At 47.0% G+C, this 14,998-nt stretch overlaps 1 protein-coding gene across 1 annotated transcript in view; it reads left to right on the top strand.

Annotated features, from left to right (window-relative positions):
* The window catches only part of LOC309515715 (uncharacterized protein), a 202,450-nt gene that overhangs the window by 184,436 nt on the left and 3,016 nt on the right, over nucleotides 1-14,998 (top strand). The window contains exons 6-8 of the mRNA XM_082193820.1: nucleotides 4,686-4,787; nucleotides 7,090-7,376; nucleotides 14,375-14,428. Of these exons, the coding sequence (XP_082049946.1) occupies nucleotides 4,686-4,787; nucleotides 7,090-7,299 (312 nt within the window). The 3' untranslated portion in view covers nucleotides 7,300-7,376; nucleotides 14,375-14,428. The remainder of the gene's footprint in view (nucleotides 1-4,685; nucleotides 4,788-7,089; nucleotides 7,377-14,374; nucleotides 14,429-14,998) is intronic.

The following is a 14,998-nucleotide window of genomic DNA, read 5'->3' as shown; positions in this document are numbered from 1 at the left end:
ATTTATTAAGGACAGCAACATTTTATTTATTGCATTTCTATCCCACCTTTTCTCCAAGGACCTCAAGGTGGCATACATAATTCTCCTCCTCCCCATTTTATCCTCACAACAACCCAGTGAGGGAGTTTAGGCTGAGAGTGCGCGACCAGCCCAAGGTCACCTGGTGAGTCTCATGGCTGACTGGGGATTTGAACCCTGGTGTGGCGTTTGCCCTCCTAGGGGTGTGACATCATACTGGGTTCATAAGGAAAGGGTTAACTAATTGTAAAATGACTAACCAATGGGAACCCAGGGGGCGGAGTTAATTGTGTATAAGGTTTAAGCACAGAGGGGGGTTTTTTTTTTTTTGAGAGGAGAGTTAGGACTTAAGAGTTGTTGAGAAGACAGTCTGGAGTTAGAAGAGACAGATAAGAAAAGTCTGTAGGTTGGGCTAGTCTGGTGTTAGAGAATGAGAGAATTTGTTAAGAGGAGTCAGTCAAACAGTTGCGATAATCAGACAGAAGGTATTAGGAAGTTCTAGGCCGGTAAAGAAACTAAAGTTAAGATACTCACAGGAATATTATCTGAGAAAGCATAAACTTGTTAATGTTTGTAAAATAAACTTGGGGTTTTTTTTGTTCACTTTTAACAACTGTCTGGACTCAGCGTTTTACCCGAGAGTAACGGGTTGGTGGCAGCGGGGAAGCGAGCACAGTGGTGGCACAGGGATCAATAGACCGTTAAACATCCGGGGACCCTGTGTGATCACCACACCTAGTCTCTCAGGTCTTAGTACAACACTCCAACCACCACACCACACCACACCGACTCTGGGAAATCTGCCTTGCCCTTTAGGAAATTCCCTGCCCCACAGCCCTTCTGTGGGCGAGGATGCCCTCCAGTTGTGGAAACCAAAGCCTATGTGGGTGACTCAGGAAAGGGAGGAGGACGTTGGGGAATGTGGCAAGAATATGGTGGCGGCGGTTCTGCTCAGCGTCCGATATGGATGGATGGAGACCTGTCCCACAACATCTGAAGACTCGACAGGAAAGAAGGAGCAGCCACCCCCTTCATGGCAGCTGTGAGCCAGAGCTCTGGAGCAGATGCATTCCAGATGAGCACCACTGTTGATTCATGTGCAGGGCGTGACCACGGCTTGCATTTCAGAGCAAGGCAGCTGACATGGACTCATCGACGTGAACCACCTAGATGCAGGATGCTGGCTGTTTTCTTTCCTTTTCTCTCTCTCTCTTTGCTTCCCTCCAGCCTTCTCCTAAGCACCTCTTAAGGGATCCCTTGCTTCCCTTCTGAGTCATAATCTGAAAGCCTAAATCTGTTTTCTTGGAAGGACATCTTATTGACTCCGGTCCATCATTTCCAAGTAAGTGTGCTAGGACAGAACCCTCGAGGCATTTTATGCCATATCAGGGGCCCCCGTTTTAAAATATTAGGAACATAAGAAGCAGCTTTATACCCAATCAGACCAGAGGTCTATCTAGCACAGTATTGTATACACTGACTGGCAGCAGCTCTCCAGGATTTCAGGCAGCCCCACCTGAAGACTGAACCTGGAAACTTTTGGGGGCTCCCTCACTGCACCTATGGGGCCCTTCCCCACATGAAGCCACTTCCCCCACTCTGGAATCTCAGCTTCCCCGTTCTACATTCATGCAACAGACTGGGCATAATGGTTGCAACTGGATTCCTTTTCTCTCTTGTACACCGCTGCTCACCAAGGGGTTGGGTAGAAGAGGTTTGTACCTCCCCAGGAATGGCCCACCTCACCTACAGCTTGAAGATTTCTTGGTGTAGCTGTCTCTCGTGCCTTTCACCCGTGTGGGGACAGACTGAGATTTAACAGGAAAGCTGCCCATGGACAAATTTCTGACTATTGTGCAGCTGTAAAAAGAACCCCAACAGGAAAAACAACAATATAGGAAGCCAGGATTCAGAAGCTGCCCTAGATAAAGTCAGATCCTTCACTCACCTTGCTCAGAGACAGGTGTTTCCTTTCAATACTGGGCAGTATGTTTGAGGCTCTTTGTAAATAATAAGCAACATAGTTGTTATGATTTTAGGGAAGGGAAAGGGAAGAGCAGGTCTCTCCATGCCCTCGCACAGTATAGCCTTGCCCAACAGGGTGCCTTCCAGATGTTGGACTACAAGTCCCATCATCCCTGACTTTAGGCCCTGCTGAGCAGGGCTGATGGGAGCTGGAGTCCAGCCACACCTACAGGGCCACACACACTTCCCATCCCTAATCTAGCTCAATATTGTCAGCCTTGACCACCAGTGGCTCTCCACCAGGGATTGAGTGTGGGATCTTCTGTATTGAAAGTAAGTGTTCTTCCACTGAGCTACCCTGAAAACATTGCTGGGGTCTTTAGAAGATGTTTAAATAATTATACAACCTTCTGTAGGCATCTGAAGGCAACCCTGTATCGGGAAGCTTTTAATCTGTTGTGTTTTTGTCTATTCTGCTGGAAGCTGCCAATAATAATAATAATAATAATAATAATAATAATAATAATAATAATAATACCACCACCATGTTAAAACACTGGTCCCAGGTATGGGGAACCTATGGCCAACTAGAAGCTGAACTATAACTCCCATAATCCCTGGCCATTGGTCATCCTTGCTGAGGCTGATGGGAGTTGTAGTTCAGCAACATCTGGAGAGCTAAAGGTTCCCTGCACCTGGTCTATGCTGCCGGCCTGTTAGTGGTTCTCCAGGGTTTCAGGCCTGGAGATACTAGGGTTGCATCTTCATCCAGGATGAGGAACCTGCAGCCCTCCAAATGTGGCTGGATAACAAACCACACCCACCCAAAATAGTAGCAGCAGAAGCAAGAAGATAAAATAGCAAATACCCAGCTGGGCCAAAATAAAACCATGCACTCAAAGCAGCTTTGACCAGTCACAAAAGCTTTCTGGGGAAAAACCCAAGGTTTCACATGGCAACCAGAGGTATACACAACAAATTGCCTTGGCAAAATACCCAGTTTATCTGGCCTAGTACTGTTGACACTGGCTGGCAACAGCTCAGAGAGGGGTCTCTTCCAGACGTACCAAAGAAATGCATGCAGTCTGCATGCAAAGCCTGTGTTCTGCTGCTGGGGCCAAATCTGTGTGCTTTAAAACTGCTGTCCAAGAATAAGGAACACAAGGGAGATGAATGGCAGGAAATTACCTTTTGCTGCATACCACGCCCGAGGTATCCCTTCTGCAGGAACTCTTCCCTAGGCTGTTGAGACTGGCACCCCAGGCCTCTGAGAAGGGAAATACCTGCTCCCTCCACCCAGTTCCTGTCCAATTGTGTAATGCTGTGACATGAGGAGAAAAGGAAATTCCTACCCAGTGGCATTGGCTCTGGGCTCTCAAGTATGAGCAAACTTATCTGTGGCTCCCCTTACTCAAGTGCTACAGCATCGGGCAACAGCAGCTGTCCTGCAGATGACTTTGCATGGCTAATCAGCTCTGGGATAGCTCATTCGGTAGAGCACAAGACTCTTAATCTCAGGGTTGTGGGTTCGAGCCCCAGGTTGGGCAAAAAGATCCCTGCATTGCACGGGGTTGAACTAGATGACACTACGCTACAAGTCTGTGATGCTGTGGATGAGCTCCTCTACTCCAGTGTAAAGTATATGTGTGATGCTCGTCACCACCTGACCAAGCCGTTACTGCTTCTGGCTTGCCAGCAAGCAAAGCCTTGCTTTGCCAATTCCCAAATAGTGACCTGCCTTCCAGCCTTGAATTATACATACATGAGGGTAAACACTAATTGTGAGAAAGGCAGGAGAGTCCCAGTTCAAATTTCAATGACAGCAATGAACTCAGGGGGTGGGCCTGCCCTGAAGCCAGTCTCTCTCTCACCATCTGCCTATGGGGGCAAGAAGGTGACCCACCTCACAGGGTTATTGTAAGGACTGAGATTGTACAAGGGAAGTGCTCTGAACAGTCTAAAGCACTATATAAATAAATTCTAACAATGCAAGCCTATGCATATCTAGGCGGAAGCGAGTCCCGTTTAGTTAAATGAGATTTATTCTCAACAAAGCGTACACAGTATTGCAGCCTTCTTCTATTATTTGCTTTCCTCACAAAAGTGACCTGAAACAACTACCAAAAATAGTATAAACACTGTAACAAATTATGACAAACACAGCCAATAACAGCCTTTTGGAATATTCGTGACTAGTTTGCACCCAGGTGGCCCATCTATGGACAAGGTGGGATTTTAATTTAATTTTTTTTTTGAAAAAAATAACAACACACACACTGATTATTTTATAATCAGCCAGTATAAGAAGCTTCTGTTCATCCGTGGCCACAGAATGCTTGCCTGGAGGTAACAAGAGCTCATCACTTCCAGGAAATACTGGAGATCAGATCTGATCTGATTTGATTTCTACACAGCTGGAGAGTCCCGAACGCAGGTGCCAGGTTAAGATGCTGCTATTTTAACAGTAGTGTTGGGAAGGTGCTGCTATATTCTAAACCACGGGGATCCATACTGCTGTGAGGGGCGAGTGCTCTTGTGCCCAGGCCCCTGCTTTTGGGCTTCAACGCAGACACCTGGTTGGCCTCTGTAAAAGAGCAGAATGTCACACTAGATGGGGCTTAGGCCAGATGCTGCAGGCTCCTCTTAAATTCTTAATAAATATCTCTCCCACCTTCCCCACTGCTTTTTACTCTGTCTCCTAGCTCCTTTCTGGGGTTCCCGTTGCATCCAGTAGATCCAGACCTACCTTCTGCCCACAGTCCCAGCGTGAGCTCCGTGCCCAAGTCATTCACCTTGGTGAGCAGGTAAGCTCTCAGCAGCCCATCTCACTGGGCACCGTGAAGGCAGGACTCGGAATGCAAAGCCAGATGCGAAGCCAGGTGCGGACGCCATTTGGGTTGATGTCAGCTGGCTCTGCCTGGCAGCGATTTGGAAAGAGGCATTTGGAGAAAGGATTGGGGCGCTGAATTATTGATGCGCATCAATATCCCGAGTAATAGACTCCCCTCTCTCCCCAGCGCTCAGGTTTCACGGGATGCGATTTCCCCAGACTACAGCGCTCTAAAGCTTCGGATCTGGGTTTTTAAGCCACACATGAAAAACCCTGCTCTTAGGGCTCTTTGACAGGGGCAACAGCTAAAAATGCTCCAAGGGCAAGCCTAGCTGCTTGCATGCCATCTATGAACCGTGCCACCTTCTCACAGGTGCTTGGAAGGTTGCTATAAGCAGGACTTGGAAACAAATGGTGTGTGTGGGGGGGGGGACTGCCCCAGTGAGGCCTGCAGCCCACTCTGCGAGGAGGATGAAGTCAGTGTCAAAAGCTGCCAGCATCCTTATGGCTTCCTGAAGTTAATGAGCCCTGCTTCGCTTTCTGTTGCTGGTTCCCAAATTCCCTTTAACAACACACGGAGGTGGACGTGGAATCAATTGAGTGCTGGAAAAAACCTCTCGTCATGCAGTTTCAGTTCAGGGCTAGTTTACAGAAATCCGCACCACAGTTTTGCCAGCCAGCCTTCACACCCAAATTGCAAGAGAAGAAATGGGGAGGTGGAGAAGGGGGTCTTGAGCTGCAGATCTTGAGAGCTGTGAGAGGAAGGGCTCCTCCCCCGCCCACCTCCTACTTGCAGCATAGATGATACTAACCCAGGCAGATGGGCGGAGTACAACTAATGAAAATATTACAAAATTATTATTATTATTATTATTATTATTATTATTATTATTATTATTATTATTATTATTATTTATTATTGCTGCCTGGAGAGGAGAGAATCTGTCAGTTGTGGTTCCTTTCAGTTTCCCAAGCTTCAGTTGAGCTTCCCATATTTCTGCATGGAAATCCCATTTCTCTTAATAGGTACATTTTGTATGACATTTTTTCTCTCACTCACCAATTTTTTTTTACAAGTTTCTCCCTCTGATATACAGTGGTACCTCGGGTTACATACGCTTCAGGTTACAGACTCTGCTAACCCAGAAATATTACCTCGGGTTAAGAACTTTGATTCAGGATGAGAACAGAAATCGTGCTCCGGCGGCGCGGCAGCAGCAGGAGGCCCCATTAGCTAAAGTGGTGCTTCAGGTTAAGAACAGTTTCAGGTTAAGTACAGACCTCCGGAATGAATTAAGTACTTAACCCGAGGTACCACTCTAATGCATTGTTGTGTGTTCTGCATTTCGGTGCACATGCTTTCCCCTAATTTGTACCCAGGGACAAAGGTGTGTGGAGCAATGAATGTAATTTTTACTTTTGTACTGTGGGCTAGTTTTGTTCACGCAACCCTCTCTGTCAGGCAGGCAAGAGGCGTTCGCACAAGACCACATCAAAGGCATGCAAAAATTCCGCAAAGCAGGGGCGGTGAGGGGTATAGCCTGGGGAGAATGCCAAGGACTTAACAGAAACATGAGAGGCTACATTTGTCTCCTGGATCCTTAGGGACTTCCACTGTTGACACTTCTCTCCACCACACGGTGCCCTGTATCTTCCAGGGATTCTTTAGCTGTGACACGGGGTTGTAACTAGCTGATCCTCAGGATCCCTTCCAACTCTCCGATTCTATGAAGGATCTCGCAGCAATCAGGGGCAGCCCCTGTGGGCCCCAGCAGGGCTCTCACACCTTGCAAAATGGCTCGAGCGCCGGCTGTGTTAGGAAGCAGCCATTCATTATCTGGCCACCAGGGTCCGCTTTCGCAGTTCTGCTTTCGCTCTGGAAAAGTCTAGCAGGGAACAGCTGGGAGGGCTTGTGGGTCGCCGTGCCAATTGTGGCGGGTTTGTTCTAGTGTGTCGACTCGTGCGCACCAGGTGCGTCCCGATCGCGTGCCCCGAGCACTGCCGTCGTGCAAAAGCAGCCCGAGGCGCGGAGCCCCTCGCTGCCCCTTGGAGACACCGGCTCGTAGGCGATGAGCCGCAGTGCCAACTGGGTCACCAGCGGCGGGGCCGGCAGCTCCCTGAGCAATGCCCACAAGCGAGCACACGGGCTGGATCCGGCCTGCGTCCTCAGCCTCCACGTGGCTTCCTTCCTGGTTCAACAAGATCCCTTTCATGTTGCTCAATGCGCTGCGAGTTTGACTCCCGCCACGCGCACCGCTTGCGCATTTTTTTCCTAGGGAGGAAACGCGAGGGGTTGCGTGAGATCAGCCTCCTCCTCCTCCTCCTCGCTGGCGTCTCACCAGCGAGCCCGGGCTCTGCTTCCAAAAGGGGCCGGGCTGGCAGTCGCAGATCCTGCCGAGAAGGTCGAGGCCGACCCCTTAATTGGCCTGAGGCGCCCTCTGCTGGACATCGCTCGGACTCTCAGCCACGCAAGCTCATTTCCGTAAGCGGCCGGCCAGCTGGTGACTCTTCCCCCGGCGAGAACCGGGAAAACAACGCGCGTGGCTTGGGGCGTCTTCTGCAGGTACTCTTTATATTTATATCGCATACAGTTCCACATATGTGTGCGTGTGAGGGAGAGGGGGGGGGACAGAACGTGCTTAGGCAAAGAAAAGTGATGGGAAAAACTTGGTCATTAGAAATATATTTCTTGATACATTTCTTTCCCACGGTTTATATACCAATTAACGCTTTAGTTTCTAAGTGGCATGCAGCAGAGTTAGTCAGATACAGTAAAGATAAGAGCTAACCCGAAAAGCAGAAAATTTACTTTAAGTGCATTGCTGGAAATAGTACATGGGTAGGCAAACTAAGGCCTGGGGGCTGGATCCGGCCCAATCGCCTTCTAAATCCGGCCCATGGATGGTCCGGGAATCAGTGTGTTTTTACATGAGTAGAATGTGCCCTTTTATTTAAAATGCATCTCTATAATTCGTTCCGGAGGTCCGTACTTAACCTGAAACTGTTCTTAACTTGAAGCACCACTTTAGCTAATGGGGCCTCCTGCTGCCGCTGCGCCGCTGGAGCGCAATTTCTGTTCTCATCCCGAAGCAAAGTTCTTAACCTGAAGTACTATTTCTGGGTTAGCAGAGTCTGTAACCTGAAGCGTATGTAACCTGAAGCGTATGTAGCCCGAGGTACCACTGTATTTTGCCCTGAATTGTGCCTTTAGGGCTATACCTCATCAAAATGCCGTGAGTGCAAGTTGTCTGGCATTGCCATTCTCTGGCAGAATTCACCTTCCTCCCCAGGGCCTCCAGAGGGACAATCTCTGGGTTCGAAGGATGGATCTTTGGAACATAGGACACAAATAGAAAGGCCAAGTCAGGAGAACTTTCTGCGCGAGCAATCTGAGCTGGCCATTTATTCATTCAGTTGCATCCCTACCCCACCTTTTTCTCCAAGGAACTGAAAGTGGTGAGCGTGGTTCCTCCATTCTTCATTTAAACTCCACAACAATCCTGTGAGGAAGTCAGGCTGAGAGGCAGCAACTGGGCCAAGGTCACCCAGTCAGCTTCATGGCTGCGTTGGGATTTGAATCCTGGTCTCCCAGGTCCTAGTTTGACACTCGGACCACTATACCACTCTGGCACCACCTTCTTTGCTGGAAAACCTCTGGCAAAATAACTCTTTGCATGTTGTGAATGTGTATCAACTCCCTTTGGCCCGAACATGGAAGAAGGAGAAGGTTAAAGTTGTTTCTTTGAACGCCTTCATTGTCCCCCAAATCAGAAAGGCCAGAATATTACTAAGCGGAATGTGGCATTGCATCAACATGAAGCAAGCCGCTAGGGGAGTCTTCTCCAACCCAGTGCCCTTCACATTACAGTTCCCATCAGCCCCAGCCACTTGGCCAATGTGTACAAACATGGCATGCAGGAAACCCCAAATTCAATCCCTACTATCCTCAGGTAGGGCAAGTAATTTCCCCCTTCATTTTATTGTATTATCTTTTGGAAAACTGCTTTGAGGTTTTTTGTTTTTTTGCAATTAAGTGGCATGTAAATTTTAAGACACAAATAAAAATAAAATGACCCTAATCCCAAGGAGCCACTGACAATTTAGCCACTGATATGTAGACAACCTTGAACTAGGCTGCAGGTGCCCTCCTGATATTGCTAGACTCGAACTCTCATCAGCCATAGCCAGCATGGCCAAAAATCAAGGATGATGGGAATTGTAGTCCAGCAACTTCTGGAGGGCACCAGGTCCATGTTGTTGGACTAAAACTCCTATCATCCATGACCTTTGGGCGAGTCCCTGGGGGTGATGGGATTCGGATTCCAGCAGGTTTCCCATCCCTGCCGTATAATCATGATCATAAATGTAACGTTTATGGTTTACAAAGAGCCTCAGACATACCGCGCAGTAATTATATCAGGCTCACAGTCTGAGAAGACAACACTGTGAGGAAAGGAGGAGGACAAGGACGTAAAGGGGAAGAAAAAAGATTATAGCAATTCATCATCTCAATATAAAAAAGGAAAAGGCAAGAAACCAGAGTGCAGGCTTCCCACTGATGAAGTTGTCTGCACTGGGCAGGAGCAGAAGGGTCAAGCACCTGTGTGCTTCACCCATTTGGGGAGAGCGTGTGAGATTGTTCACATTCTGAGGCCAGACAGTAGCCAGCAGCATCTCTTGGGTTCCAGATTTCACTGGGAGAGGAAGCATGTCACTGAATTTGTTACTGTGTGATTGCGACCACATCGCAGTGCTCCACTGACCCACAGGTGCTCAACTGGATTCCTGGTATCCATACTCTCCATTGTAAACAGATCACCACCACCGTCAGATTCTTTTTCATTCCAGAATGGGTTTCTGATTGAACACCTGACTAAGCAAGGTGGGTGCACCTGGCGCCATGGCGGTCCTTATCACATCACAAGAGGGGTGGGGGCCTGTGGGTCTCTAAACGCAGCTGGACTCCAGCCCCCATGAGTCCCAGCAGCCAGTATGGCTAATGGTCAGGGGTGGTGATCGGAGCTGTTGTCCAGCAACATCTGGCAGGTTCCAGATCTCCCAGCCCTGCACCACAAAGATCATAAACTAACCCTCCTAGAGTTGGAAGGGGACACAAGGGCCCTCTACAACAGATGCAGGTTTAAAGCATCCATGACAGATGGCCATCCAACCTCTCCTTAAAATCCCCCAAGGAAGGAGAGTCCACAACTTCCCGAGGGAGTCCATTCCACTGTCAAACGGCTCTCACTCTCAGAAAGTTCTTCTGGACTCCTTTCTTGTAACTTGAAGCCATTGATTCAGGTCCCAACCTCTGGAGGAAACGAGCTTGTTCCCTCTTCCATGGGACAGCCCTTTAGATATTTGAAGATGGCTATCGTATCTCCTCTCAGTCTCCTCTTTTCCAGGTTAAACATGCCCAGCTCCTTCAACTGCTCCTCATAGGGCTTGGTTTCCTCTTCCTTCTTAGCGCTTCTTTCCTCACATTTGGTATCCCATGATGCACTGGGGACCCAAGCAGCAGCCTTCTTAGAAACTCAAAAGCAGTGAAGGGTTTTCCAGCAGGTGTTTTAAGCTGACCCTTCAATGCCCAGTTTAGCAGCCAGGATCTAGACTGGGCCAGGAAAAGAGTAACTCAGAAAAGGGAGATTTAGTCCAGATATTACTGGAGCGAAACCTCATTTCTTGAATGAATTGCAGAGGGCAGGCCTGACAAAAGACATCTGAGTTAGGAGGTGAAATATCACACAAGCACCCGGTAAATAAAATCAGCCGGATTAATTTCTTCTCTTCTCCTGCCCCGGCCCGGCTCTCCCAACATGATGCTCAATTCATCATCAAGCATACAGCACACAACGATTTTCCACAGGAATTGAAGCACTTATGATAAAATGTTGCCAGCTCCAGCTACATTATTATAAAAACAACATCTAATTTATGGCGTTGGAGTGCCAATGCATTTCTTCACTGTAAGTCACCCCTGCCTAGGATGGGCTATAAAACTGTGAGGCACAATGGCTTTCCTCGCCGCTTGCGATATCGCAGTAATCAACCAGAAATATTTCCCACTGTGGAAATTAGCGCTGATTAAATTCCATAGCCCGATCTAATCACAGCAAAAGGTATTTTGACAAAACAGCACATTTTCGAGGTAGGAATTCAACAGTAGGCTCAACATTTAGGCAACAGAAAATTTTAGGCGGCCTCATATCATCAGTACTTAGGCATTTGCTTTGTCCTGCTGAAACCGTGCCAGGAGTTTGAAAATGTATGTTACATTAAATGGCAGCTTTTTACTGTCTGTCAGGGTTCAACCCACTTTTCCAAGTTCCATCACTTAGACTGGAGGGTTTCCCATTCCAGCATACTATTGACACTTTTTATTGAGGCCCAGTAAATTGACCACCCAAAGCCAGCCTTTTGCCTCTTAACAGTCATGATGTCATAGTAGGAGGATGCCGTAACGGTCACTATAATCATGGAGACTAGATTCTCCATATCTATGTAGTTTTGATTCCATTAGGAGAAATGTCCCAATGGTAAAAAGGGCCATTTGACACTGGGGCAGGCTGTCTTGCCTTCACAGAGCCTCAATGCTGTGGATTCCTGCACTGAAGGTTGGGACAGATGACTGCCAAAGACCCTTCCAACTCTAAAATCCAGTGATTCTGTCTCGTGGATCTGTTTATTTTAATTAGTTTCTATTAAAGGTGTCCTTCTGTTACAAAACAGACAAATAAGTGGAGAAAAGTGCAGTGGTGGGGGGAAGAGATGGGGAGGCATTGTTCTTTCATTCTGTTGCATAGTGTTAGTGTAGGGTTTGTATCAGCATCATGTGGATTGGTCCTTTGTTTATGCTGATTGCAGAAGTGTGGCTTCTTTGCATGTTTATTTGAGGGGGTGGGTTGGTTGTTGGGTCAGTTTAGCCATAGTGATTTGTATGCTGTTGGGGGGATAGGTCCTTGTCCTGTTGTGCTGTGTTATGTGGTAAAGGGGAGCCACACTGGGGTGAAGATGGCCTCCTTTGCTTGTCCCCATGCTAATTAGTTTGTTGGTTGACTTTTCCAGTAGGGCAGTTTCCCATACATTTTGGTACCACTGGTCTACCGCATGCTCACTCCTGATCTCACAGGCCTGTTCTGAGGACAATATGGGATAAACCCCCTCTCTACTCCCCTGAGGTTTTTGAGATCATAATGCAATTGCTAATAATGAGGGAATCAGATCCTATGACTTTTTTCTCAGGTGGTCTCAGCCTGGAGAAGTACACCCAAAAGAGCAAGGGCTCGTTAAAGAGACCCAAAAGAAACCAGTCGCAGCACTGATATCTGCATCCCAATTCCACCCGGCTGCATTTTAAGAGGGAACGAGAGAAAGAAAAATGTTTTGGATCCAATTCCCAGCTCCGTTGGCAGGTTGGGGGTGACACGTCAAGTACTTTCACCATTTTATGGCCAGGTTTTGGCAGGAAAGGAGCAGCTAAATTATAACCTTAGGGAAAACAGACAGATTTAACAGCCCATGGTTTCCTGGCGCCTGGCCCAGAGTGCCTTCCCTTAGCTCAGAGGGCATTGCTCTGTCTGCACCATGGCACCAGGCAAAGTAACAGGAGAGCTGGCAATGTCAGCCTGCAAGGTTTGACAGAAGAGACAATAGCACGTCGCTCATGCAGCAGCTCAGATAAGGCTCTGACAAGCCAGGAATATGGGTGTAATTTAGATCAGTGTTCCTGGAACCTGAGTGGTGCTGAAAAATAGTTTTGACATTTCCAAAGAGAGTTGAGCAGACATAAGCACATCACTTAATAGATGAGAGTGTGAAAGGGCCAGAATAGCAGGTGGGAACGGGATATAGCAAAAGGCAATTTAGCAAGGACCTCTATCCAATATTCTAGTTTGCTGCAAGCCAGCTTCTAATGTGGGGGAATAGGCAAGAATACAACACCCCTCCCCTCCTCATACACAGCTCGAAGTAGTGCACAGCTCTTGAGTTCACCCACTTCAGTCTATTATTTCATTCTGTGTAATGCTGGGAAGTGGAATCTGTGCCCATCCCATGTGTTTTTGGATTTCAGTGCCCATTATCCCTGACCCTTGGCCATGTTAACCAGGGCTGATGGGAATAGGGAGTGCAACATCACCTAGAGGAACAGAAGTTCCTCACCCAAAGTGTGAAGTGTTGAAATGATTGTGGCAACACCAACATTGCCCCAGCCAACTCTTAGGTTGGTTGACTGGTGTTGCTAAACCAGCTCTAAGAAAAACCAGATGAGATGGTGAATCTATACCACAGTTCTGTCCTTTCCTTCCTCTGCAAAAGAGACTTCTATTTTTCTGCCTCATTTTCAGAACGCTTTAGAGTTTGTTTAGACTTTTGATAGCTTATCTTGCAGAAGTGCAAAGAATGGCACCTTTTCCTTTCCTCTCTGCAGCCTCCCTGGCTGCCCACATTTCCTGATCTGAAAAGCAGCCTCAAAGGAGGAGATGCTGCACAATGTCTTTCCCTGACCTTTAATGGAAGCACAGGCACCTAGGAGGGCTGCAGAGTGCAGAGAGATGATTTGTAGAATGAAAGGGACCCTCACAAATGCTACTCGGACACCTTGAAAGTAATCGTGACAAAAACCCTGCAAACCATGATGGGAATTTCACAAGAAAATGATCTACCTTTGACCATTTTCAAATGCAGTTTCTTTTCTCATTCATTGATAAATAATGGTGTGGGGCTGTGCAGGGGGAGAACAGGAGCAGCTTTTTGAACTGCATTAATCTGGACTTCTAACTTCAGGTGGCGGTGGGAGCCTCACATGATTGGATGCCGAACTGTGTGTCCACACACACAAACACTGATTGGATCCTGCAGTCATTTGACTGGATTTTACATTTGAGTTTTGTAAAATACTGTGACACCCCCCCCCCGGCTAATTCCTGCATGGCCTTTTGTAAAACTAAACTAAAAAATCCAATAGTTTTTCTTCTCTGGGGTCAGGGTATATACTGCATGCCCTATGCACATATGTGATCACTTGGTTTTAGTGAGTCAAAACATTCTCTGCCACAGAGAAATAGCTCCCTTCACAGAAACCTAGACTTCCTGAAATTGCAGAGCCATGTGCTTTACATGTGTGAAAAGTGTACCCATTTTGTAGAACATTTTAGACAATTGCAATGTGTTGTATTGTGGATCTGCCTTTGAAAACAAACTGCAGCCGGTCCTGAAAGGGCGGCAAAAACATTAACTGGGACTGGAATAAGACCATCTTTACACTTCTCCTTTGCAGGCTGCACTGGCTCCCTGCATTTGGATCCAAATTAAAGTGCTGGTTTCAAATTAAAGTGCTGGTCTTGAAAGCCTGAAATGGCTTGTGATCAAGTTACCCAATGGAGCGTCTTCTCCTGTGTGCACCTGCCCAAACCTAAAGATCTTTGGTGGCTCTTTTCTGAGTGGCTCTGCCAAATAAATAGGTTAGGCAGGGCCTTTCTGGTAGTGGCACCCCTGCTAGGGAATGGTTTTTCCGGGAGGTTTGCTTGCCATCATTTCATGATCTCTTCTTGTTCTATATAGCACTCCCACAAGAAAAGAACATGAACAAGCCCAAAACTACAGGGGGGTGCACAGGTAAGTAATAACAGTATAAATAAGATTCTTTACAAAAAGCACCAGCATGGTGTCCAGATTTAATGCAATGGTAAAAGGTAGACAGTTCTATGCATTATTTGTAATAGTATATGTAATAAAACTCCAATGAATTGCATAAATGTGTTCTGGGTTTTCCAATCCACTGGAGGCTTTCAGATTGTGAATTCCACGCCATATTGCCGCATTCCCTACATTCTTACTTTATTACCTTTTGGCACCAGGTGGAAGAACACTGAATTCATCCAGGCTTTTTAAAGAACTTAATGTTTCACAGTCTGGCTCTTTGTGTTTTAAATTCGGTTTTGATTATGTTCATTTTTAGAATCAACCCATTACAGTGTCCATTATTTTATACTTCAGTGTTGTTCTTATAATCTGAACAGTTAAACAGTTTAGAAACTTCTGCTATGGTATCAATATAAATGAAATCAATAAATAATGAGCCAGTCCTCTCATAGCAAGCAATTACTAGTTTTCATCTAACATAGGCAGATCCCCACAGAAAGCAGGCTTGCATATAGGACTTGGAACTCAAACTGATGCTCACAT

This window comes from Podarcis vaucheri, assembly GCF_965113315.1.
Source record: "Podarcis vaucheri genome assembly, chromosome: 12".
Taxonomy (NCBI): Eukaryota; Metazoa; Chordata; class Lepidosauria; order Squamata; family Lacertidae; genus Podarcis; species Podarcis vaucheri.
The sequence above is the reverse complement of the archived record's forward strand: the minus strand, read 5'-3'. Positions and strand labels throughout refer to the sequence as shown.